The sequence below is a fragment of the Fomitopsis serialis genome (assembly GCF_022376445.1).
Source record: "Fomitopsis serialis strain Sig1Antser10 chromosome Unknown B0H18scaffold_367, whole genome shotgun sequence".
Taxonomy (NCBI): Eukaryota; Fungi; Basidiomycota; class Agaricomycetes; order Polyporales; family Fomitopsidaceae; genus Fomitopsis; species Fomitopsis serialis.
Genome location: NW_025955327.1, coordinates 1 through 26954, shown reverse-complemented (window position 1 = coordinate 26954; position 26954 = coordinate 1). Strand labels below are relative to the sequence as shown.

The 26954-nt window shown below is 49.0% G+C and overlaps 6 protein-coding genes across 6 annotated transcripts; 2 read left to right on the top strand and 4 right to left on the bottom strand.

The window, feature by feature from the left end:
• Positions 1-1505: 1505 nt before the first annotated feature.
• Positions 1506-3009, bottom strand: B0H18DRAFT_1129122 (uncharacterized protein; the record flags this gene model as incomplete). The annotated part of the gene is made up of 5 exons (XM_048035394.1): positions 1506-1782; positions 1833-2328; positions 2385-2572; positions 2635-2753; positions 2806-3009. 5 exons carry the CDS (start codon positions 3007-3009, stop codon positions 1506-1508), a joined length of 1284 nt encoding a protein of 427 aa, XP_047884805.1.
• Positions 3010-3830: 821 nt separating this feature from the next.
• B0H18DRAFT_893579 (uncharacterized protein) lies at positions 3831-4439 on the bottom strand (the record flags this gene model as incomplete). The annotated part of the gene is made up of 1 exon (XM_048041375.1): positions 3831-4439. One exon carries the CDS (start codon positions 4437-4439, stop codon positions 3831-3833), a length of 609 nt encoding a protein of 202 aa, XP_047884804.1.
• An 87-nt stretch (positions 4440-4526) lies between these two features.
• Positions 4527-4910, top strand: B0H18DRAFT_1129121 (uncharacterized protein; the record flags this gene model as incomplete). Its single annotated transcript, XM_048035393.1, has 1 exon — positions 4527-4910. One exon carries the CDS (start codon positions 4527-4529, stop codon positions 4908-4910), a length of 384 nt encoding a protein of 127 aa, XP_047884803.1.
• Positions 4911-13675: 8765 nt separating this feature from the next.
• B0H18DRAFT_962538 (uncharacterized protein) lies at positions 13676-16552 on the top strand (the record flags this gene model as incomplete). Its single annotated transcript, XM_048043114.1, has 14 exons — positions 13676-13880; positions 13942-14193; positions 14219-14326; positions 14387-14475; positions 14534-14596; positions 14645-14836; positions 14889-15239; positions 15292-15522; positions 15676-15744; positions 15796-15866; positions 15919-16011; positions 16061-16311; positions 16368-16460; positions 16512-16552. 14 exons carry the CDS (start codon positions 13676-13678, stop codon positions 16550-16552), a joined length of 2109 nt encoding a protein of 702 aa, XP_047884802.1.
• A 4721-nt stretch (positions 16553-21273) lies between these two features.
• B0H18DRAFT_1129119 (uncharacterized protein) lies at positions 21274-23616 on the bottom strand (the record flags this gene model as incomplete). Its single annotated transcript, XM_048035392.1, has 11 exons — positions 21274-21421; positions 21474-21599; positions 21650-21720; positions 21770-21940; positions 21997-22236; positions 22290-22679; positions 22726-22937; positions 22990-23109; positions 23167-23244; positions 23326-23487; positions 23541-23616. The coding sequence occupies 11 exons, from the start codon at positions 23614-23616 to the stop codon at positions 21274-21276; spliced, it is 1794 nt and encodes a 597-aa protein (XP_047884801.1).
• Positions 23617-26038: 2422 nt separating this feature from the next.
• On the bottom strand, positions 26039-26840 carry B0H18DRAFT_962535 (uncharacterized protein; the record flags this gene model as incomplete). The annotated part of the gene is made up of 3 exons (XM_048043113.1): positions 26039-26341; positions 26396-26574; positions 26624-26840. 3 exons carry the CDS (start codon positions 26838-26840, stop codon positions 26039-26041), a joined length of 699 nt encoding a protein of 232 aa, XP_047884800.1.
• Between the last annotated feature and the right edge of the window lie 114 nt (positions 26841-26954).

Here is a 26954-nt window from a genome sequence, read left to right as displayed (position 1 = left end):
TGGAAGTGAAAACGGAAGTGCTGGTCACGAGAACGTCCAAACACGGTAAGTGTGACATTATGTAATCAGATCAGCATCGCACCGCCGCATTGCCTGTACCTGCAGGGTACCTCTGTATCTACCATCTGCTGTCCCAACTGCGAGTGATACCAGCTCCTATGCCTCCACAAAACCTCCACAATGAGGTTATTGAAGCCTACATGGCCACTATGGCTGTGAAGATATCCATGTTACCCCCTGACTCGAGCCAGAATCTCCTCCGTGAACTCGAGCACGATTGCGCTACTCTCCACACCATCATGACAACACGTTATCTCAACCCCCGACCGCCCGTCCCCAAGGCAGGAAACATACACCTTGCATGGGAGTATGCCAAGGACCTGGGCCAGCTCATCACCACCGCTTTGTCGACATGCTACGTGTTTCCCCAAATGTCTTTGAGACCATCCTCCGCCTCATCGAAGATCATGCCGTCTTCCATAATGAATCCAACAACGAGCAGACACCGGTGCGCACACAGTTAGCGGTCACACTGTACAGGATGGGGCACTATGGCAATGGTGCCTCCGTTCAGGATGTAGCGAGGATGGCAGGCTGCTCGGAGGGCGCAGTCGAGCTTTATACGGATCGCTGCCAGGAGGCGATCATGTCTCTGCATGAGATGTTTGTTCGCCAGCTGACTGATGAAGAGAAGGAGGTGGAAAAGGCATGGATTGAGAAGCATCTGGGGTTCACTGGGTCATCGTGGCGGGATGGGTGGATCATGTACGATGGCACGATCATCGTTCTGTATGCCCGTCCCGGCCTTGACGGTGATGCATAATATGTTACACACGCAAGTGCAACTATGGTCTGAATGCACAGGTTTGCTGTCAGATCTTCCACCCAAACATTGACTAACTTGGGCTACAGATAGGGAATGCTCCATCTAATCTCCGCATTGTCGATTACGCTTGCGGGTGTACGGGTGCAGCCCATGACTCTGTGGCATTCGACCATACCGCCGCAGCCAAGTATCCTGACTGGATGTTCAAAGGACGCGAGTTTGCCTGGGGTGACTCTGCATATACAGTAAACAAGCGCACCATATCAGTCCACAAGAAGCCCGCATCGCTTGAACCCGACAATGCCCTGTTTGACCGCTTTGTTGCTTCTCTGCATGTTCACTCTGAACATTGCATGGGGGCACTCAAGGGCCGGTGGCAATCGCTGCGCGGGCTACGCATCCGCATCAATCGGAAGCAGGACCACTACCGGGCATGTCGTTGGGTATCATGCTGTGTTATCCTTCACAATGCTGTGCTGGACATTGATGGATGGGTAGGAGGGGCAGAGTTCATACCATTGCACACTCGAGAGAACGAGGAGGATGACCGTGGGGAGCATGACGAGCCATTGGAAGATGAGGATGATGGTGATGACGAGGCGAGGCGAAGGGGACTAATTGCAGAAATTGTGGCAGCGAAGGAGAAGGGATTAATCAACTAGTAGAGGAAGAAATCATTCTAGCTACGCTTTTCCTTGATCTCTTTGATCTCCTCTTTAAGATCAGCAATCTCTGCATCCAAGTCTTTATCAACCCAATCTGACTCATGCAGATAGAGCTCCTTAGCAAGCACACCGTTGGTATACTGCCTGAGGAGTCGATCGTGCTTCGCAGTTGCCTCTGCACGGAGGCTTCGGATCTCCTCACGCAAATCCTTGATCTCCTCTCGGTCACGTTGGGCTGCAGCGTCAGCAGCCCGTTGCGATCGCTCCAACTTCGCGTCCTCTGTATGCAAGCTTCATACAGCAAGTCAGCGCAGAATATTGAGCAAAATCCAAATACGTACTGGGTGACCTCACGGAGCACATCTCCGACTCCACCGCTAGACTTGGGCGCTGCCTTGAAGTTCTTCGCAATATCTTGGTACTTCTCGGGACTAACATGACTCGGAATGTTCGTGGGCACTGACGAGGATGCTGTCGGAGCACCAGATGCAGGCGGCAAAGGCGGGGCTGCTGCTGGGGGAGAAGGTGCTGCTGGCTCTTGATCGAGAGGGCCAGGTTGTTCTGCATCAGGCCCCTCGAGCATGAACGGTCCATCGTTTGCACCCGCCGCCTCTGCATCTGGTGACGAGCGTAAGTTCCGCAACACAGGGTCAATGAGTTCGTCAGACACAGCACCTGGTACCGCATGCTCAGCATCATCATCCTTAGGCTGATAATATGCGGTCTTACGCCCATGTGGCCCGATGCCAGTCGTAACCGAAGGAGGGTTGATGCTCGCTTTCGACGCAAGCAAGCGGTGCAGGCGTGGAAATGGCGGAAATTCCTTCTCAACGCGCTCTAATGATTACATTAGCATAGCTTCAGAACATAGGTACAGAACAATAGAAACTTACCCCAGATGTTCTTGTACTTCTCGGGGGTACTCTCGTCAGGGCCATCTGCCGCGATGTAGCAGCGCAGGCGTTGTTCAGGGCTGTCCTCATCATCAGAGTCACCATGCCCATCACCAGACTCATTATCCGAGAGCCCGCCACCCGTCACTTTGATCGCTTTTACCTTCTTCGCATACAGCCCCTTCAGCCTGGCCCAATACAACCATATCAGCAAAGTCGGCATAAGATCGCCACAGAAAGCGTGACATACGCATTGATTTTGTTGAGAACCTTCTTCCCCCACTCCGGGATGTCCTTCTCGGCCTGATTTGGCCAAAGAACGCGTGCTATCGCATTCGACACGGCGACCTTCGTGTCACCTGTCGATTTCTGACAGCAGGCATGAATGGAAGCACACAAAAACAGAATTATGGTGACATACCTCGCCTTTTTTGCGGCCAATCAGCACCTTCCTATTTTCCTTCCTCTCGAGCTGCTCAATCAGCCTCCAACACAGCGGATTGGGGTTCTTGTTGGTACCCCATGACGCGCCATCCCTGTTCTCGGCAGCATCACCATTGCGCGGCTTCTTTCCCGCGCCGTCCGCAGGGATGTCGGATAGCCCGCGCGCACGCTTCGCTGGCATGAGATGAGAAATGCGACAAGAACGCGACAAGAACGGAGGATACAGCACAGAATGCGAGACAGCGAGCAGTATGTGGCACCGAGACGCGTCCGGTCACGGTCACCGCGCGAGACTCGACACGTGACGAGCACTTCCGCTTTCGTTTTTGTTTTCACTTTCATTGCGGCTACTCTGAACTACCCTAATGTGTCTCCACAAAAGACAATCCAATTGCCTCAGAACATGAAGCTCCAGTCCAACACTTTGGATGGCTTGATAAATGTTCTATACCCAGGTCTCAGTGAGGGTGAGAAGCCTGATGAGTATTTCCTGCAGAGAACTATCCTCTCTTCCAAAAATGATGCTGTTGATCATATCAACTCTGTTGTTTTGGATAAGTTCCCAGGGGAGAAAGTCACATTGGCATCTGCAGACAAAGTCATTGGAGATGAGAACATCCATTATCCTATTGAATATCTCAACTCTATCAATGTGTCAGGCCTTCCATTGTCTAAGCTTGAGCTAAAGAAAGGGTGTCCTCTCATGCTCTTGAGAAATCTTGATCCCAGAAATGGACTATGCAATGGGACAAGAATGATTCTCATGGACATCAAGCAAAGGGTCCTAAAATGTCGAATTTTGGGTGGCATTCATAGTGGCAAGGAAGTCTACATTCCCAGAATTAGCATTGAACCATCAGCTGAGGATTTGCCAATCCCATTGAGCAGAAGACAATTCCCTGTTCATCTTGCTTTTGCTATGACTATCAATAAGGCTCAAGGGCAGTCAGTGGTCAATGTTGGACTTGATCTGCGTACAGCAGTCTTTGGTCATGGTCAACTCTATCTCCTTTTATCTGCAGAAGCCTCTAAGATAATGTGGGCCTCAACATGCACTTGCTCATTGGCTGGCTTCTCTCTTATGATCTGATATGCTTGCTTATAAAGAGGAATGAGGGGGTTGACTTGCATGAGAGCATCCTGAATATCTGACATGACAGAGGCCATGACAGCCTGATCCCTATTATTATTCTCAGGATTGTTTGCAAGCCTTGAACTCAATGCTTCAGCAGGGTCATGGATATACAGCTGTGCATATCTGGGAGAAACACCATCCTGAGGCATGAGACTACCCATGAGATGGTATAGATCCCCATGTATTCTGAAAGAGTATGGCCCAGATCCCATCAGAACAGCTTGATCAATATTAACTGCCACTGAGGTAAATGCAAATGCAGCATTATAACGTCTTATGTTTTTCAGGAAGTGAGCTGAGCGATTATCTACACCATTGAACAACCTCTGCAAGGGCAATGGAGGTATGGAAGGTGGGTCAAGCTGTACCTGACCCTGCAGACAGCATATGCCAAATTTAGGATGAATTAGAGAGGAATGGGTCAATTTCTCTCCTTTGAAGTGTAGGGCTTTGCAGCTTGGACATTCAATATTCATGGCCCCAATGCTATGTTTCACAACAGGCTCTGAGTAAGGCCTTCTTCCCTTGGGAAGCTGCTGTAGAGCTTGAAGTTCATCCACTTCATGCTGAGCAACCTCAAGTTGATGATCTACTTGTTGTTGATAGCCATGGGCTTCATGCTGCTGCTGTTCAGCATATTCCAATTCACCTTCCTCATGCTCAATTTGTCTCTGCAACTGAAGCTCATCATGAGCTCTGAAGTTGTGTTGAGACTGAGCCTGCATTTCAACCTGTCTCAGTCTCTGTTGTTCAGCATAGGCAGCAGCCTGTTGTTCATACTGAGCTTGTCTCTCAAGCTGTCTCAACCTCTCTTGCTCATGATGAGCAGCAACCTCCTGTTGGTAGGCATTTTGTCTCTCAAGCTCTCTTTGTCTCTCAAGCTCATGATGGGCAAAAACCTGTTGTTCATACTGGGCTTGTCTCTCAGACTGTCTTTGTCTCTGTAGCTCTTCATGAGCTGCAGCTTCCTGTAGCTGCTGTGCCTGTCTATGGACTGGCCAATCCCACATGGGGTTCTCTGTGTACAGATGCTTCCCTGGCAGATTGCCTTGTATTCTGTCTATCAGCCACTCTTTGGGCATGGCTTCTGTTTGTATTTGACTCAGCCTCTTGCAGGTAATTTCTCCTAGGAGGCAATCTCTGACCATATGCCACACCCATGTTCAAGTTAGAGGGACCTGCTACATTGCCCTGTGCATGGCCATAATTTGAGGGCCCAGCCATATTTGCTTGCATATACTCATGGTGTGAAGGACCTGCATGTACAGGATTATAATTCATAGGAGCTTGGTACCCAAGTGGTAGATTCTGAGGCATATAGCCTGCATTGTACATCCCAGGGTTATACCCAGTATTGTACATCCCAGGTTGTCCAGCATTATATATCCCAGCAGGGTATGGATAGCCTTGATTGTCTCTTAAAGGCATATCCTCTCTGAGCTGGATAGCATGGCCCAGTTGGGGCTCATGTGCATGGGCAAGCTCAGGCCCTTGTGGTCCAGGTTGAGGATCCACAGCAAATTCAGGCTGTCTAACTGAGAGATTTACTCTCTGCCTCTCACGGCGCTCACTGGGGGAAGTCATTTGACGACCCCTACGCTCCTCCTCTCTCTCATGGAGTCTCTGTTGCTCAGGAGTGTGAGGAGAATGTCTGTTATACATAGACATTAGCCATCTTGAGATTAAAACAATATTTTACTCACTGATTATCTCTCTGAGGGTTTCTTCAATGCATAGTTGAGCCAACAATAGTATAGAACAATTCTTTACTCACTGATCATCTCTCTGTTGCTCAGGAATATGTGAATTTCTGTGCATTGTTAGCCATCTACAATATATAATTTCTTCTTTAACTCACAGGTTCTCTCTCTGCTGCTCAGGCATGTGGGAATTGCTGAATTGCATTGTTTAGCCATAGTCAATTCAGCATCTATACTCACTCACTGATTCTCTCTCTCATTGAGTCTCTGTGGCTCAGGAGCATGAGAGAAGGTTCTAATATACATGATTTAGCCATATTTCGATTATTTGGCTATTTACTCACTGATTTTGGTCCTGATTCATGGCAGACACTGTGAAATGCAGTTATTACTACAGGAATGCTCAGGGAAAATGCAAATACTCACCTATGCAGGTACAGACAGAGTTGGGGATGAGGGGAGAAAGCAAGTCGTGCAGCTGCAGTAATCGGATAGCCCAGATCGCGCGATCGTTGAGGCTGTGGCACCGGATCTGGGATCGCTTTAGTGCCCTAACGGACGACCGAGAGAGCGGACGATCAGCGGGCCATGCGGCAAACGTGGACGCCATGTGCGTTTCTCGTGGGCGTACGCGAAACCCACGCGAGCATACGCGAAAACCACGCAAGTTACGCGCGCCACATCGACACCGCCGCCCCACTCCTTTTAGATACTTCATAGAAACCTACAAAATAGTAAAAGACTCAGTACACCACTTTCCAAGGCCATTCAAGATGCACAATAAGCTCACAGGCTCATTGTAAGGCAAGGGTAGATGTGCCAATAATTCTCACTGATCATCAAGGATGTGCTCTGTGATTCATGACACACCACTTGCATGTTGTCCTGAAACACTAGCACAGCCTTATGAACACTAGTCACTCATAGATTGCCTGCCAGCTGGGATAATATATCAATAGATAACATAGTCTGAGCTAATAGAACCCCAGTAATATCTTTCACAAGGGGTCTAAGGAGACCACTAGAAACTTGGATATAGTCCAGTCAGAACATACACCAAGAGGTGCCACAAAGAATAACAATGTGGGAAAAAAAGATCACTGAAATCTGGTCAGAAAGCATTGTGAACCCCAAATGAAGTCCATTAAAAGGATCTACAATAAAGATAACAAAGCCCAGGAGTGATAACAATTCCTGCTGCCTACCCTATTCAAAGACCATATCTATGGAATTTCTTGTAGAAAAAGGGTTTTCAATGCCTTGTCCCTAACAACAGACTGCATACTAAGACTTGCACATGGGCCTTTCCTGGGTATTCTAGTAATGCCTACTATCAATGGTCATGCTCTCTGATCATAAGTCCAAGGATTTATATCTTCAGACATACTCCCAAGATAATCACCAGTGTCATTTTCTGGCTGACTGTTTGTTATTTTGTATGCACATACAATGTATGGTACTATATTTGGATTACACACTATATTTTTCATGTTGACATTCCTTGGGCATGGCAGATACCACCCAGGATCAACTGCCAAATGGTGTACTGGTAGGCACAGTGCCACAAATTTCCAATGCTGTTCAAATATCACACATGTTCACACCTGGGTCTAAAGTGTTATATTTCCACTTTCCATATAACATGAAAGGACCCAACATGAGTAGCTGATATTTCATCATCACATGTAAAAGGAAACAGCTGCAGCAAATGAGAGTACTCCCAAAGTCATATTATTGACTAGAGATCCATAAAAGGACAGCCATATATTGGCTCAGACATCCATTGTAATATGGCCTCTTCACTGTTGCTTAGTAAGCAATGCAAGTCTGCATTATTTCCATGGCAACCATGACTTCTTCTGAGCCCAATCAGGAAGAAATCACAGCATACACTGCAATATGAGTGATAGTAGACATTGCACAAACAGACAGCACTGTCAATACATTTTTGCCCATATGAACAAGCCAAGAGCTGCCTATTCTATCTTCACATACCAAGGGCCATTGCATGAGAATAGGATGATGGTAGTGCATACAGACATTAGATATGCTGCAGGCAAAAATTATATGAGCAATTAACAATCAAGCATAGCACCATCATACTGTATAATTGGCACTGCTTCATATTGATACAATCAGTCAAAGACATGCTTATACTGGACTGGGACAATAGAGCTGCTGACATCAGGCTGTGAACTCTGCATCAGCACATCTGAGATGTACTGTCATGCATTGGCCTACAACAGTCAGCTGATTTTATCTCATTTCGTACCATTTATCTAGCATTGCAGAGACCATCAAAGCATTTGATCACCTATGTGTGGTGTCCCTACTTTATGACATTGCTAGCCTATAGACTTTCTAGCAACAGTAGTAGATGCACAACACAACTTGTACAATGTCTTTCTATCACTTTCTAGGATCAGTACAGTGTCATAAAGCTCTGTGAACCCATAATATTGATAGCTATGCCATTCACATGTGAGACAGAGCCAATATTATGAACATACTCAGCATTAACTGTGGCCTTTGTGCCACAGGTGTTCACCATTTTCTGCATATGCCATTGCCTGCCAAAGGGTTTAGACATGAGCCAATCAATACTTATAGCAAGCAGTACAAGGTGAGTGGACTCATACAGAATATTCCCTTGTTTTATCCACATTTTCTGAGCCCAGACACAGCAGATAACTCGGACTTTCCATTTTGAGAAGGTCAGGTACCACATATGGCATGTTTCATTCAGGTCTCATATAGCCACACAATCCATAGGGAGTTGGCAAGCATCACAGGAAACACAAACAAAGTGAAAGAACCAGTGTGTACAGAGGAATATGTATTTTATTTTGCTTTGTGAATGGTGGGTGCCATGTTTATATGAATCCATGGGAAGGCATACTATGTACAGCCTCTCTGACATCATATACATGACTGGGAATATTCCCAATTGTTTTTGATTTTTTGGGAGACCATAGCACAGCAAATACATTGTCACTAATGAGCTTGTGGCTTGCATTCAAAGTCAGCCCAATAGCCTGCCTTTGCAGGGCCTATTGAAGAGTTGAACTGAACAGAATAGCCTGGGATCCTGTCTGGAGCTGCCAGTCCATGAGAATTCCAGGTGATAATGGTGCTTACAAGATGGACCAAGACTCATTGAAAGAGTGGCTTGTATCAGGCTATGCATGGGAAACTCTGCATTGTTATATGTTTTCTGCCATATGGCCTCAACAGTCAACCCGATACAAATCCATAGTACTATCTAATCTTTCTCGTATTTTCCTGCTATTTATCCAGTCCTGCAGAGGCCATGCATGGCCAACTTCCCAAATGGGCAGGGGACTAACCATATATGGCAGTTTTGTATGTTTGATATCCTCCACCTCACAGAGCCCATACATGTGGAACTGTCTTGTACAAGCATCATACACACACTAACATTTGCTTATATCCTCAGTATCACTTGCCAAGGTCAGTACTCTGTGAAAAACAACAAGAACACCTAATCTGGGCACCCTTGTCACTGTGTCAGTACTCAAGGGGCATTCCATGGAGAAGCAATATTTTGGGATTTCTCTGCATTTAATGGGGTTCTAGTAAGAGCTCAGTTAGTGTGGCTTGAAGCCATCAAAAAACTCGGCATGACAAGCTGAGACTGAAAGATTACTTTGAAAGGGAACATTTGTCAGCATTTTAGCCAATGGGAGTGCTCCAAAATCCCTTTTGAGTGACCGGAGTCGTCAACAGGCCTGAATTCCGGCCTGTTGACGACTCCGCTTCGGCAACGGGCGCTTAGTCGAGCGCTTAGTAAGCGATGTAAGTGCACACTGTTACTGCAGCACAATTCACTTGTTTTGGGGTCAAGAAAATGCGGATTAATCAGACAATATTCCAGGATATATGTGGAGCATCCCTGAGCATATTTACAAGTGGAGAAGATTCCCTATATGGTCATTCAGTGCTGAGACATCAAAACATGCATGTTATTACCATTTTTCCCCACCAATAGCTGTGCTGTGCAACTTCCAGACACATCCATGCATTGTAAACTATGCACATATCTATACAGGTCATAGGCAATGTGTTTCAGAGACAACAAGCCATTCATATCTGCACAGTCACTTGTGATTCTCTAAATGTTGTCCATTGTTCTTCATTCCTCCAATGTATGATTAACCCTTTGAATGATGGGCTATCAAATGAGTTTATCATCTCTATAAACTCTATAAGAGTTGATGAGGTTTCAATCAGTGTATCCCAGTCAAATGCCACACATTCATGCATGTGTTTCTCTGTTTCCTGAATTTCAAACAACTGGGCAAGTCATACTAGTCATATATTGTGGGGGCCTCCATACAAGATGAATTGCCTTCATATACAAGGCAATACAGATGAGTCTGATTACACATAATATTCCCTGATTTGATCTGCATTTTCTGAGCCCAGACTGAGCAGGTTAAGCAAAATTACCATTTTAGGAAGGTCAGCTACCCTATTTAGCAGGTTTGAGATGTCAGAGAATCTGTGGGCAGCATATAGGCTTCAAAAGAGAGACTTTTGAGGTGAAAAGGGATGCACTCATGTGCACAGAGGCATTTGCATGTTTTTTGTTTTGTGAATTGTGCCATGACCAGTGAAGGTAATGGGCAAGTCACAGCAGCTATAGACTCTATGACATCATACCTATCACAGAGATTATTTTGGGAATTTTCCGCATTTTAGTGAGGCCACAGTACAGCAGGTACAGTGCCACTAAGGAGCCTGTGGCTGAGATTCAAACTCAGCCCAAAACCTCGGCAGCCTGCCTGATTAGGGCAGAAAAGGGGCTATTGCACCAATCAGAGCAGCTCGGCATCCCTCTCGTGCCGTTTGGAGGTGCAACCATGCCAAATTTCCGCACGGTTGCACCTCCGAATGGCATCTGGGCGCTTGATGGGCGCTTAGTAAGTGATGTAGACTGTTACTGTGCTTAAGAGAGCTTGTTTAGACTCAGAAAAAAGCGGAAAATTGAGACAATATTAAAAATGATCCAGGCAATGTGAATGAAGCTGTATATGGCATGGGTTTGACATCAGATCAGATAGCATTCTCAATAACCTGGTAAGAGGGTTGCTGTGGCCCCAGTGAGCTTATATAAGCCTGCTACTTCACTCTTGGAACTGCTCATGTACTGGACAACCCTATAAGATCATAGTGTAAGTACACATTCAGGTATGTATCCCTAGATTTTGTCTGTGAGCAAGACAAAGCCAGCAGTGGATGCATAATTACCATATGGAGTATGTAGCATACTATGTATACTATGATTTGTTACTGGCTGAGGCTATATAGGCCCTACAGTGTGTGAGCACTTGGAGCAATGGCCCACCAAGCTGCCAGTCACATGATATGTTTACCAGTTTCCTTATTGGGGGAACTGCTAAGGCATTTCATGGGCCTCATATCCATAACTGAGCGCTTAACCACTGCATTTGTTTGTATCTGTTGGTGCAAGTCACGTCGTCTGGGAGTCTGAAATTTCAGGCTCAGATAAGCAACCCATACTAACAGTTACTTATCTCTGCTTATCGGGGTGGCTGCATGTCACGTGCACTGTGGGAACAAACTGCCATTCTGGAGGAATCGCTAAGGCGTTTCATGGTGGTCCATCATAAGAACGATACCTTCATACCTCAGGGATCGTAATTACAAGGGACAGCGGGCCTCAATTGTGCTACATACGGACAAGGAGATGTTACATTGGGCAGAGAGCAATAGGAACGGCTGGGCCTCCAATACTTATTTCCACTAATCTAACACTAATGGCTTGGAGTGGCTAAACGACATGTACGGTCCCTAGAATCTGATGCATTCTGTTCAGTTAAAGACATGCTGGTCTTGTGTGTCCGACATTTTATTCCCGTGACCTTTGTGCGGAACTCCTTGCGGAATAGCTTTCCGCAACTCAGCGCCAGTTTGTTCCACGCCGTGTCGTGACTTCACGACTTTCACTTTCCCTACTACCTCTATTCTCTGTGCTGGCTACCTCTCTGATCTCTGACTAGGGCTGGCACCATGTCTCCACGCACTCGCTCCACCGCTAAGAAGCTCACCGCTCAGCCGAGCACGAAGGTGTCGGGATCTCAAGCTTGAAAGAGCAACAAGTCAGCCAAGCAGCAAGAATCCAGCAAAGTGTCGGGTGGCGAGGCGCCTCTGTCTGCTAGTGCATTGCATGGGTATGAGTAACCCATGTGGGTCATGGGTATGGGTATGCATGGGTATGGGTATGGGTAGCCAAAATCTGACCCATGTACCCATGAAACCCATGGACTTCTGCAGTGCTTATCCACTGGCAGTAATCAATGTTAATTCCTAGCCAGGTATTCAGTGTTGTGTCACTCTCATAGTATGCTAGCATTTAGGGTGTCACCATTCTGAAGCTTGCTTGAGAGTATTTTGCAATAGTGGCAGTATGGTAAAGTCACCAGTCATTTTTCCCTCAAGACTCATTGACCATGCATGACATGGCTTTTGCCAATATTGATATGCTATAATCAAACACACAGATTGCTGAGGCCATCAAATAAGCAAATGAAATATCTAATGTGCATTGCAGTGTATGTGCTGTTGTGGCTCAAATGAAGAATTAGGAGAAAGCTCAACTAACCTTTTCAATGCACAATGATTACTGCAGTGCCATGTGTTTGTCAGTATGGTGTAGCTGGAATGCTCTACCAAACAATGTGACCATACTGAATCCTACTTACTTTAAAGCTGTCCTTGTTAGACAGCTGGTAATACTGTGTAATGCTTAGTTGGTCACCTGTGACAAGGGATCCTGATGGAAAAGAAATCAGCATCATTGCTATGTCACAAACACTTTGAGATGGGCCTATATGCTTGTCGCACCAGCAGTACATACCTATGAGGTAGTGTTCATGCCTTGTTGGTCAATTCAATAAATTCAAGGTGCTCATGGAATGGTATTGACAGCGGCCACATGACCACTCAGATGACAAACCTTCTCAACATAGGGCCTATATGCACCACTTAACAATTGGCAAGCTAAGCTCAATGAAACTGCCTTTTGGCATAGTCATTGACAGGCCTTGCTCCTTATTGATGCTATATTGGTGAAAAAGTAATGAAATGTGGGGATCCTGTGATGATATTGCTTAATAATCCTGATATGACTCTCTTCTCACAGGCTGTTATATGTGAAAGACACTGCTGGTATTGATGGAGCACTGCTACATCTTTCCTGTGATTCAGTTGTGTAGTTGTTGAGTCTGAGGTATATTTATCTGCTGACTGTTGACCTGTGATACTGCTATATGTAAACAGCACATGTTATAAGGCTCTGCCCATTGCCTCACTGTTCATATTTGGTAAAATATGTAAGATCTATGGATGTATACAACCTTGCTAGTTTCATTCCTCAGTTCTTGTGGGTCTGTGTAGCTATTTGTACTGTTATGACACACTTGTGTAACCACCAGAGTTATGAGTTGTAATACATACCTTGCTTCCATGATCTTTGTGCCTTGTTTACATTGTTTTCCCTTTTTGTCAGTTGTTCATCTTTGCCTATCCTGTATTACCTGCCCTTCAGTTCTTACTTCAGGCAACACACTTGCCCATTCTATTGCAGTTTAACAAGTGAGCATGACATGCAACAACACTACAAGTCTACAACTTGGAAAAAGGTACACCCCTGTGTATTGCTATGTTTGACTTTGATACACCAAACCTTGCTTTGACCCCTCCCATACCCACTCATCTTTCTATTGTTCTTGCATGTATGTGGGACAAAAACTGGAAACTCCCACTGTTGTGATTGACCACACAGTCAGTGAACTGGTCTGAGGGGTGCTCATCCTTGGTCTTGCACATAGCATCAATTTTTGATGAGAATTCACCAACTGTACAGTGCCTGATTGATATTCTGGCCTCTGCACAATAAGTGTCATCATATCTTGCAAGCCATTGAGCATGAACTGCACATAGGACTACCCATAACATTACCCATACCCATGGGTACTCATAATACCCATGCAAAACCCATACCCATGGCATGGGTATGCAACCCATGTGGGTATGGGTATGGGTATGCTCTGAGACACCCATGGGTACACCCATGCTATGCACTACTGTCTGCAAAGGAGCAGAAGCAACTCCAGGCGCTGCTCAAGAGACAGTCCGTTCAGAAGCAGGACAAGGAAGAGGAACGTCAGGCTGGTGAGTACGGTCCGCACAGCTCTCGAAAACATCACCTGAACACATCCTTATTCCGACTCAGGGGTGCACAAGAGGGCGGCGACTATGACTCGCGAGGAAGTTCAAGGATCAGACGCTGAAGGTGAGGAGCCGTCCCGTAAGAAAGCAAGACACACTACGGATTCCGATGGTGAGGGCGGTGGCAACGCGGGTTCCAATGGCGAGGGCGGGGGTGATGAAGGAAGCGAGCCAGACGGTGGTAGCGAGCGGGACATACGAATGGAGAGCCCTTCTCCCCCTGCTCGGCTTACGTGCAAATTCATTAGTTCAGACGGTCCGACACTGACATATCAATTGAGCTAAACCGAAGCCAGCTTACGGGCGGTACAAGAAGGCCGAGCAGGACTCAGGGAAGGGAAACACATTGTTGACTGAGGCGGAGCAGCGTATCGCACAGACTCTCGGCGGTAAGTTACATTGTAAACTACGGGTTCAGATCATGGCTAATGTCTTTTTGTATGCTCTAGCGAAGGGCAAGGCTAAAGACAAGCCTCCATCCAAGAAGTCGGTGGTAGTCGAGAGCCCGCGGGAGGTTTCTGAAGAGGAACATGCGTCTGTTTGCTCGGGAATCGGAAGAGGAGGATAGGACGAGGTGAGGGGAGATGGACAAGCAGAGCGAGAAGAGGAAGGATGTGCGTGGCGGGAAGAAGGCCTATGTGGAGATCAGGGTAGACAAGGTGAGTATCATATGTTCTGCGAACTTGACAGCCTGACATATTCGTCAGTCCCCGTCACAGAAAAATAAGGCAGCAAAGAGCAAGACGGTCGTCTCCAGTTCGGACGAAGACCAAGATGACGATAAGGTCAATGAGCTTGAATCTTCGGACAATGACAGGAGCTCCGGGATCCGGATGAAGGGCACGGGCGGTGACGACTCGGACGACCCAGATCATGCGTCCGACTCAGACGATGTCATGGTAAGTGTTGCTTGCATTTGATGTGGTGCGGTACTACTAATACAGTATGTAGGAGATTGCTCAGAAGGGAGCAAAGAAGAAGCCCAGAGGCAAGGGCTCAGTAGTGGTTCATGTGCGCATCAGGTCCTCAGACCTGCCCATCTATGTCCGTCCCATTGTCGCCGCTGCTCAGAGCTTCCTCCGCCTTCGTCTCACACTCGAGATGGCATGGACCAGCTACAAAGCCGCGCCCAGTTCCCGGCTGCAGGACAACATGGGCCTCGTTGTCCTCGCCCTGAAGGACGCTTGTGATATGTGTGACAAGGACGGTAAAAGGGTGAAGACTATGAGGACCGCATACACCGATCTGAAGGAAGCGAAGGGAAAGGAGGGAGACATTACGAGGAGAAATGTACACACAGTGGTAAGTGATGGACGTTGGTGTGAACATTATGACTTGCCTTCATTCTCAGCAGATCTGGAATGTGGCGGCTCAGTTCCGGAACGAGGTAAAGAAGAAAGGCAAGAGCGTGGTAGAACACTCGTACGGGCTGAGCAACCTGACGGTCACGCAACGTGTATTGCTCGCCCAGTGGCTCCTCAAAACTCACCCGATGAAGGTCAAAGGCAGCAAGCGTGAGATCCCGAACTTTGTGTTCGGTGACATGAAGATTGCCTGGAACACCAAGGATAAACTGGACAAAGAGGTACGTACTATCTGGCTAGACGTGTTTGCGGCGCGTTGTTGCATCAAGATATCTGCTAATCTTGACGGCTAGAAATGCTCTGTCAAGTCAGAGCGTCTGTTCAGGCATCCGGCGATTTCTGAGATCATCGTGCAGCAGTGGTTCCCGGGTTAGGGTGCCAGCATGGCCGTTGACCGCTTCAGCGAGGTCACAGATAACCTCATTGCATTGGTCTGCAACTCGGTGAGTCTTGGATGTATCGCAGGTCTTCTCAATATTGAAATCTTGCTTCAGATTGAAGCAGCATTGAGCGAGATAGCGTTCGGGAACCCCGTCGCGTTCACGAACAAGCATTTCGCACCGAAGTAAGTAGTTCTCCGCACCTTTATGCAACATTGACCATTGAATTTTCACTAGGTGGGACGATCTCATGTCCATCCTCGAAGCTACGAAGAGAAATGCGCCTGACTACTACGCTGACATGAAGAAGCAGTTGTGGAGGCGCGTCAGGTAAGTGCACATTCAAGACCTAAGCTACTTACTGAATTAAGTCTGGCAGTGCCCGAATTGAGGGCGGTGATCAGGAAGATTCCGACCAGGACGACAGTGAGGACTTCGTGAAGTGGAACAAGCTTCAGGACATGGTGCTCGACGCACCCACCACCCAGTCATCGTCTAACGCAGGCCGGGTGTCCTCGAGTACTGCCGCCAAGCCCTCGTCTAGTGGCAAGCCTACGTCGTCCGGTACTACGAAGCCCTCCTCTAGCGGCAAACTGTCGTCGTCAAAAGGGAGAACTAATGAGACACAGTGTAAGCAGACAGGAATGTTGTAGTACAGCAATCACTGACCTGAATCGGTGGTACAGCACGTACGGATGCCGATGCTCCAGCGTCATCCTCGAGCAAGAGGGCCCGCGATGATGAGGAAGAAGTCGATGCAGATGAACTTGAACGTGAGGGTATGTACACACCTGGTCGCTCTCGCGGCCCCTACAGCTGACATGGCCCAGGTGACGAACCTGTTCCGGAGCCCGATGCTGCCGACACCTGATCGCCTCTGCTTGCCGTCTTCACTGTCTCTACTCCAAGGGTTTGAGAGCCATTTTTACTGCTGAAGTACACGTCTGAAGGCATTTTAGATCACTCATTACTACCACCATACCCACATCCTAGTCCTTGGAGGTAAGAATGACCTATTTTTGTTGTTGCATTCTCTTGTTCTCGTTGCTGTACCATCTGTACTTGTACTACTATACGTTGTTCTGGAGCCTGTTGTGTTCTGCTGTATGTAGATTGTCTGTTGTTGTACCAACTATAGGAGCGTGCACGAATACGATTTTATTGCAGTCCCCGCATGGGAGGAAAAATCAAGGATTGCTTAAACAAATTATGTACTTGGTGGAGAGCCACACAGTAAAAGATACTTGAACACAAGTAAATAAGACATTTGTGCATGGAGCTTGAGAGACTTGGTAAAGACATTCAAGCTGGATCCATGGGGCATCTGGGCAGCGGCTCAGACATACTTTTAGTCTCTCACACAAGTAATAAAAGGCATTGGTAGAGCTTGTATACCTCGTACAAGTAAACCAAGAATTTGACTTGTCTTTGTACCTCGGTTGCCTTTGGATGTCTTGAAAGTCTCACAAGTTATATTTGTTTTTCCTGATGCTATTATTTGTGCTGTTGCCCTTCTACAAAAGTGATGTCCATTCCCAATGGAAACCTTCTTGCCGGTGACCTGCATGCTACCAGCCAGCGAGGCGAAGAACACTCTTTGCGGAAACCTCAAGATATCCAATTTGTTCTTTGATTCATTTGTGTACAAGTGAGTCGCGCACGCCTTGCTTTGTCTGTGAATGCTACTAGTGCATTGAATGGGTATGGATAACCCATGTGGGTCATGGGTATGGGTATGCATGGGTATGGGTATGGGTAGCCAAAATCTGACCCATGGACTACTGCAGTGCTAATCCAGCAGTAGAATATGGTAACTGCTAGTCAGATAGTCTGTGCTGTGTATACATAGACTGCTGAAGTTGTCAAAATGATGACAACAAGTGCATTACAGTGTGGGTGCCATCATGCTGACCTCATCTTTCTAACTCACAATGATAGCTACTCCAGTGCCATGTATTCATGAGCTGAAATACATAATATGACCAGACTGAATCTTACCATGTAATTGTCCATGTTGGACAGCCAGTGATACTGTTTACTTTAATCTTTTGCTAGGCATCTGTGACATGGCCACTCCTGATAGCATAAGAAGGATCAGTATGGATACTGTGTCAAGGCTCTTTTGAGATGAACACTAGACCTGCAGTTCCAGTTTCACATTTAGCATAGATGCATTGTTAGTTAATTCACTAAATCCAGGATTTCAGCAATGTAGTAGGGCTATGATCATGCTCTTCATAAGAAATCATGGTCCCAGTTGTGTCACTTACTAAGTAGCAATGCATTAAGCTCTCAATGAAAATGTCCACATCATGGGCTGGTCATGTTCATCCCCCAGCCCTATTTATCATATGTTGGTGAAACTCCTGTGACATAAGGCAGTATTCAGTGATGAAGATTAGTAAATCAACCTAATATGCTCCTGTTCTCTGAGGCTAGTCTATGTGGCAGACTATTCATATTCATTGCACAATGCCACATCCTGCCTGTGTTTCAGTTAAATTGTTGTCTACCCTGAGTTTCTGCTCAATGTTGACCCACAGTAAACCTGCTACATTGGGGTGATCCATTGGGATATGGTGAATTTCAAAAGGCTCTGCCCATGGCATCACTATCCCCTCTGTGTTGTGATGTGCATTTGTATATGCAGACTTGCTACCCCCCAAATCTTGTGGTCTCCCCACCTAAGTAGTGATATGTACTGGAAATAAAGGTACAGTCACTGTTTATCAGGTTCTTTAATCCTTTGTCACATCTGGGATGGATTTGTCCTATGTTACGTTGCTTTGACCATTCAATTGACCTCTCTGCTCCATTGTTCTTGCATGTATATAAATTGCTTGCATAACAGCCTACTGCCCTCATGTAGATGCCTCCCATCTAGTTGATGTATGTCCTGGCTTGCAAAACTGGAAACTCTGACTTCAATGTTGTGATTGGCCATGCAGTCAGTGGGGTTGTTCTCAAAGTGGTAGCAGTAGATATGCACCATAAAACTGTCCTGCTTTGCTGCCCCATCATTGTACTGCAGGCTGTCCAGGACACTGTTCAAAGAGAACAGCCCCTAGTCACATCCATCTCCATGGCCCAGTGTCAGCTCTGTGGGGTTATTCATCCAATTGGCAAGCCAGTTGTGAGTCTGGTCTGAGCTCACTTGGCCAGTATGATACTGATCAACACACCCCATATCTTTCCAATCATGTTACCCATCATGCAAAATTATGAGTACCATGAACTGCACATAGATCTACCCATGATGGTACCCATACCCAAGGGTACCCATGATACCCATGCAAAACCCATACCCATGCCATGGGTATGTGACCCATGTGGGTATGGGTATGGGTATGCCCTCAGACACCCATGGGTACACCCATGCTATGCACTAGAGCCTGTTCGCACTCCTTCTCCCCTCCTCCCCATCCCAATATCAACCGAATCCCACCGACTCTTCCAGGACCAAGAAACTCCTGATACCTGCATCAACTGGAACATGGTGCAACACCTGTTCCTCACACCTGATGTCACAATCGACCAGCTCGGACAACCTCCTGCTGAGAATCTGAGATTCATGTGACGGACGAGGAAAAGCAAGTCGGGCTCGACGCCCTCGTCACCGCTTTTGACACCATAGCCGAGGTTACGCTCAGGAGGCATATGAAGGAGGATATCTTGGCCGAGTATGAGGCGTATGAAAGAGATGCTTTTGGTACGCTTACCGCCGCGCTCGAGACATTGGAACATACTCGTGTTCCTGAGCTCATCCTCCACGCCAATGGTCAACCCTTCGATACTGACCATCACCAACACCTTGTATACTTAGGATGACAAGCACGTGTTGACGAGTGTCTTCCAGAGGCAGCTCAACCACTTGTCGACGCAAACACTCCTTGTTTCCTCGGGTGTAACAACAAGGAGTGTCATCAAGCCCTCGATTGTTACCGGTACTTCTGCCCCAAGTGTCGACGACAGGCTGCGGGCCACCCGGCCTCTAGATGTCCCCAGATAGGACCACCGACGATGCGCGGTCGACGGCTCATGGAAATCGTCGCAGCTGATATCCTCAGTGAGTCGCACCTCGTAACACTCCGCAACGTGGCACAGCGGGGAGCAAGAGTCCTCGCCGAGTTAGTCGACGAACACCATGTTCCAGAACCATATTCCCTTCGTTATCGCACCACTCATTGTCGCTGACATCTTCCCCCTGCACCATACCCAACGACTCGGTACTATGCCATACCACGAGGTTGTCTTCCTGGTATATACCGACTCGGTGCGCATGCATCTTTCTCTGTCGCATATCGCTCGGGAGCACGCGCAAAATTGTGCGACACCTATCAGGAGGCAGAGCCGCAGAGGACTACATGGATGAGTGGCATATTGGCACGTATTATGACGAGACGAATGATGAAACTGATGCTGATGGTGTTCTTCAGGGTCTTATCCCTTCTGACCTCATTGCACCTCCTCGACGTATGCCTACTCCTCCCGCACACTTGCATCGACTGCAAGGAATTCCTCCACCCCGACCACTGACACGTATTGCTTCGCCCCCGATGTCGTCGACATCGGAAGAGGACTTCCACATAGAACCGATGTGCGCAGAACTGGTGGATGCACCACCTCGATATACCCAACCTCCATTGTGTTGAACTTCGACTATTTTGGGTGTTACACTACGGGATAGGTCTTATCCTTTACCTGTTATGGACTTATGTTCTTCATTGCTACATATTACATACATTTCTTACAGACTTGATCCAGACCTGTAGCACATGATTTGTTCTAGACTTGTACGGAACATTCCACTACCTTCCAGTTCTTTCCAGGATGTTCCAGCACGTTCCTTGATGACATCACTATGACATCATGATGATACATCAGGGAAAACCGCCAAAATCATTAAGCACTTCATATGCTCTTGCAACGGCTTATAAGCACTTTGGGAGCCCCAAAGTGATCCCAAGCTCCAAAGTGACCTCAACACAAGTACCCTGATTGAGAGTGCTTTTGCCTGTTGTAGAAAGCACTTTTGAGATGCTTTTGGCATTGATGTACTGCTTAGTTTTGACGTGTGACGGGTTGGTTTACTCTGCTTTGTGGTCCATTTATACAGCTTTTTGAGGGCTTCATATTGCTGCCCAGCAAAGTCCGTTCCATTACAGACCGTTGTTCGGACACTGTTTCTTTGATTCACACAGTTTAACAACTGTTGTTCACGCGCTATTCAGCCAATTCAAAATGCTTCAAACTAACTTGCTTTCACCCATTTCCAGCTATTGGGATCATTGAATACAATTGTGGTATACGTGAATACGGGTTTGGACAACAATACAAATGTAGTGTACACTACTTCCAGCTTTGGTGAGTAGACAGACGAGATAAGCTGCTGGAAAATGTAGTGGTACAAATGCATGGCAGACGGCAGAAGAGGGCGCGGACAAAGACAACACGGGGAGAAACATAATACTACCATTGTACATGCAACACCGGACTTCTCTACAGGTTCCCTGAGTCCAGCCAGCAACTGAGTGCGCGTTCTCACTGTAAGGATTTTGGTCACTTACCTTTCATCCCAGAATGACGACACCTTCAAGCATTGTTTGACGGCCCGGCGGCGGCAGCCTGCTGTCTCTGTTTCCAGGGCCCAAGAACGACGTTGACATCCATGTCCTCGTCTCCATCTTCGGCGCCTTGAACACCGCCGTCCCCAATGCTATCGCCCAAACCCGCAGAGGCCCTGAGACAAAACAGATAGTTAGTCAACGTATGAGGAATTCGTGAGGGCGCACCGTATGCTCATGGCCAGCGTGTCGTTCATCGACTTGACAAACGCCGCCGCACCCTCGTACTTGTCTGCAAGATTGGGGCTCGCCATCTTCTGGTACTTGTCGATCTGAGCCTGGACCTTATCGTGCCTACAGCCCGACAGTCAGCCCATTGAACGAGATGGCAGCAACGGACTTACTCTGGCGCGTAGCTCTTTGCGTCGAAGTTGATGGTGACGCCCCTCGCAATCTCATCCAGCGCTACCATGACCTAATAGGGCATGAGCTGAGGCACCCAATGCACATTGAGAACCACTCACCGCACTGCAAGCCAGAGCTATGAGGTTGCTCGGCAGAGGCTTGCTAAGGTCAAAGCGGTCACGGTTCCTCGCGCGCAATGCCTCGGGGTTGTGACCCAGCCACCACTGGCGGGCAATCACATCGCCAATGATGTTGTTGTGGAACGGCATGTGCTCTGCGTACGTCCATTCCTGGCGCACATTGTCATCATCCGCCCAAACATGCAAAACCTATGAAGAATACTTACACCGGGATCAGTGTCCGGGTCCCTCATGTCCACATCCCCGTAGTGGAAGATGTTCTTCTCGCGCAGGAACTTCACGCGGGCCTCCGTTGCCCTGTGCAACTTCTCTGCGCGGCCAACCGAGTTCAGCCTCTCACCGTTGGGCCCCAAGTCTGACACCTTGAAGTTGAGGAAAGCCCTCTCCACTGCTCTCTTTGCCTTCTGCTTCACCTCTTGACAAAACTGAGAAGCAATCCTGTAGACCTGATGGACATAGCGGTCAAGAGCCATGAGAGGACAGTAAACTGGCAACGTACGTAGCCAGTCATGTCGTCCTGAACATCTTGGTTGTCCCACCGAGCGTCGAACATCTCCTTGAAGTCGGGCATTCTGAACACCTTGTACTTCTTCTTGATGGCCATGATGATATCAGCGGGGACCTCGTCCTTCTTGATGCGGCCTCCCTTGTTGCGGGGCCACGCGTTCTCCAGCGCAAGGTGAAGGCGGAACTCTTGCACAGCCCGCTGCAGCAACGCCTTGATCATGGGCTCAGCAAGGGGATCATCGTCGTCCCCAGGGGCATCCTTGTTGGCTCCAGCCTTTCCAGCCGCTTTGGCCTTCCCCTTGCCCTTCGTCTTGTTCGCCTTGCCCTTCGCCTTGCCCTTCGCCTTCACCTTCTTCTCCTCCGGCTCGGACTTCACAATGATCTGTAGAACACGTCAGATTGTGGCTCAACTTTGAGATCTTGCGTACGTCGTCGTTGTCCTCAGCCTCCAGCTCCTCGCCATCACTGTCCTCAGGCTCGCTGTGGCTACCCTCTGGTACGAACGAGTCATCCTCGTCAGATTCCTCCTCCACCACCAGTGTTTCCTTGTGCAGCGCCGTTGCCTTGGTTTTGCGCGTGCCTTTGGTGTCGCGCTCCTTGGCCGTCCTCTGCTTGCGCCTCTGGGGCACGGTTGAGCCTCCTATACAGTTAGTTGAACTCAGCATCACATTGCACCACAATTGCTAACTTACCGTCGGATTGGTCGCTCCGTTCAGCTCCTTCCTTGTCCACACCTTCCATGTCAACACCGTCGTCATCTTCGGAGCTGTGCGCCACACGCCGCGTTGGCCTTGCACCCTTCGCACCCGCACCTGTTTGTAGTAAATTGAATACAATCATTCTGTTTGTCGAAGGGACGGGCGACTCACCGAGCCGAGCTGTAAGCTCGGTCTCCTCCCTCGGAGCACTTCCTGCACGCTTTTGGTGTCGAGGTGACATTACAACCACTGGTACGGATTGCTCAGATGCCATTTCAAAGCAACCACCTGTCGTTGATAACAGAGAACAAATATAGTTTCTTTACTCACCGGATTTGACGGACTCCTCGTCATCAGCCGGCTTATTGCTCGACGACCCCGCTGTCTCCTTGGCCGGATGCTGCACCTTCGCTCTCTTCTTGACCTGCTTCGAGCTCTTGCCATTGTCGCTGGCATCATCTTCAGACGACGGGTTATTCTTCCTCTTCGAGCCTGCTGATGCCGTATCAGACTAGTCAGCAACCGATAAGACCATAGCCCCATACCTTGTCGCCCCTTCTCCGTTCCTTTCGTGGGGCTCGTACGCTTCTTTCCGCCCTCTCCTTCGATCTCACTGGCCATCAGCTGATCCAACTCTTCGTCTGGCTCGCCTTCACCGAGCCTAATGAGTGGGAAATCACGTTTCGAACGGTCCACCCGGAGTGCATTTGGCCCGTTTGTAACGGTGGACCCGGGCTCGGCCGGAGCACTCCGGGTCCACCGTTCGGAGCGGCCGCCGGCAGCAACGAACCGGCCGGAGGGAGGGTGGTGGTTAGGAATGGTCCGGCCGGCCTGTGGTGTAACGTTCCGGCCGGACCTCAGGCGAACGACCCGGCCGGAGGCCTCGAAAAAAATAGGCTTTCTACGGTCCGGCCGGACACAGACCCAGCGTTCCGGCCGGACCCCTTGTCAACGACCCGGCCGGAGGCCTCGAAAAAAATAGGCTTCCTACGGTCCGGCCGGACACAGACCCAGCGTTCCGGCCGGACCCCTTGTCAACGACCCGGCCGGAGGCCTCGAAAAAAATAGGCTTCCTACGGTCCGGCCGGACACAGACCCAGCGTTCCGGCCGGCAACCAGGTCAACGTCCCGGCCGGAGGCCTCGAAAAAAATAGGCTTCCTACGGTCCGGCCGGACACAGACCCAGCGTTCCGGCCGGCAACCAGGTCAACGTCCCGGCCGGAGGCCTCGAAAAAATAGGCTTCCTACGGTCCGGCCGGACACAGACCCAGCGTTCCGGCCGGCAACCAGGTCAACGTTCCGGCCGGAGGCCTCAAAAGAAATAGGCTTCCTACGGTCCGGCCGGGGCTCATATCAATGATCCTGCCGGCCAAATCGGCACCAGAATTGTTAAGGGCAATCATCCAGACAACGTGACATCACATGAGATGGCGCATGCATGAACCAGCACCTAGCCGGGGTCACTTGAGCACTGACAACATCACATGCCTACAAACATGAGGCAAACACATGGTCACCACATGTTGCCCATCAGGTCCTCCACATCGTGCAAACTTGTTGCGCAACTCTTCTCCAATCCCCCCCCCCACTCTCCAACATGACTACCGCACAGATCAGCACCCAATTTCGTTCCTACCTGAAGGGGACATATTTACACTGGCTGTCTCGCATGCAGGAGGGCCAGGCGATGAAGCCCGAGCCACTTCCAGGTCTCTTCCTGGATGTGTATATGATACGCCAGGCGACGAATGCTGGCAAGATGTTAGCTCAGGCTTATTGTAACCGAAGTGAGCTTCCATTGACCGCAATCGTAAGCTTGGCTAACACTCCACTTGGAGGGAGCGTTGAATGGGACGCATTGACTTATCCGATGACAACACCGAGCGATGAAGAAGCCGAGAACGTACAGTACGAGGCGTGCAAGGAGCCTGCGACCATCGAGGATAGCGCCGGCCGGATTCTTTTGTGGCATCTCCCCGGCGTAATCACACCGTACTACCAGGTATGCGAGATCGCCCGGCAGACATCACACTGGTTGTTAACAATCAAGCAGCAGTTCATATGGGACACCGCAGGTCAACTGGAACCGCTGTTCCTCCGCTACCCCCCTACCACCACCGAGAAGTGGAGACAAGATATCAACAACTACCGCAATGCGGATGAATGTCCAATCTTCCCGCCGTCGTGCTTGTCTGCCTCGCCCGGCTGGTTTCAGCAGGGTCATACGGTGGGCATCCATGGCGTACTGATCATCATATGTTGTATTAATCCGCAACAGGGTACTACAGGTCCACCCCAGGTATCGCGGCTGCTGAGGGAACCGACCTCGCTCGCCCGACCGTGGCTCTCGGCGATGGAGCACCCCCATATCATCCTCTCGGCGATGCTCGAGATACTCCATCCGGACCTCTATGCAAGTGGCGTGGCGTCGATCAATGCACTGCGCAACGACCCGGACCGCGCTAGCGTCGCCGAGATATGGAACACGCCATTCAACGCCTTATCGGTGATTGCCAACCGGGCCAGTCCACTTCACCGAGACGTACTCTCGGCGAAGCACTGGTACGATATGATTCTCACGCTCGGCGGAGACAAGACCTTGCATATGGAGTATCCTACTTTGGGAATGAAGATGCCATACTACAGTGGCACTATGGAGGTATTTTCTGGCTGTCGCATACCTCATGCCGTACGGCAATCGACCCAGGAGCGCTTGTGCTTATCTTACTATATGCGTGAGGCGGTACATGCATGGACAAACGCTCCCCCGGCGGATTGGCGGATGGACTCGGAGTAGCTGTATAACCTTACACTGTGTTTACAATATATATGGAACTGTTGATGTGCTCGGCGGTTTCATCTTCACAATAACTGTACAGGTATAGCAGACAGTCTGGCCTAGCCAGCTGCCTTGCTGCCCAATCGTTCTGCCGGTGTTTGATTCGGCCGGCCGGTGCACATAAGAACATCAAAGCCTTCCCTGTCATATCACGAGATGTAAATACCGGTGCCAACACGACTGTACACTAATGGGACATCCCGACTATCCATCATGCGACTCTGAGACAGGACGGGGTGGCGAAGAGCCCGCCGCGGCACTCGGCGCTTCTCCTGGCTGCAAGACCGCTAACTCGGCCGCCTTCACTCGGTCCACCGCCCGCCAGTAATCCACCTCTGCCTGGATGTATAGATCCATGCCGGCCATCGATTCGCCGAGACTGTCCAACCAATTCAGGGCTTGGACTGGCACGTTTGGGGGCATGTTCTCCGGTGAGATCACACCTGGCTCGGGTATTTTTGGGAGCACAGGGAGGTGGATGCGGTCGGTGTGAGCTCTCACTTCGTCCTAGTTTTTATTGTATAAGTCCCATGTAATGTGAATGTGCTGTGTAAAACCTACCCGGAGCTTCTCCACATGCAGCCGGCCATCAAGATGCTGGAGTTGCTGTTGGGCGGCCTTCAATTGCTCGGCGACCATCTCTTGGATTTTGGCCTGCTCGGTCGTGATGTCATCGAGCGCATCTTCGATTTGATCCCGGACTTGAGGCGGATCTTCCATCCAAGCACCGACCTGCCCCTCTGTTGTGGCATGAATATCCGGAAAGGCCGGAGAGAATTGGTCAGTTACCTGGTTCACCAGAGTGCTCGGCGTGCAGCGAGGATGTCTCCGGCTGCGGCGGTTGAGCGACATCCGCTGCTCGGAAGCCGAGGATCATGTCCACCAGGACCTCCTCCTGGGTCTTACCCTCCGGCAGCATGATCGTGCAGTACTTGTCCATCACTTCCCCGAGACCCAGTTCCTCGGCCACATCAGGCTTCATCAGCCGCTCGAAGCCGAGCATCATGGCCGCCAGCGACTAGTGCATCAGTGGTTACTATGGTGCAGACACGTAAGTATGGATTGATCGCACCGTATAATGGATCATTGCTATGTATGGTAATTCTCCATTGCCCGTCGG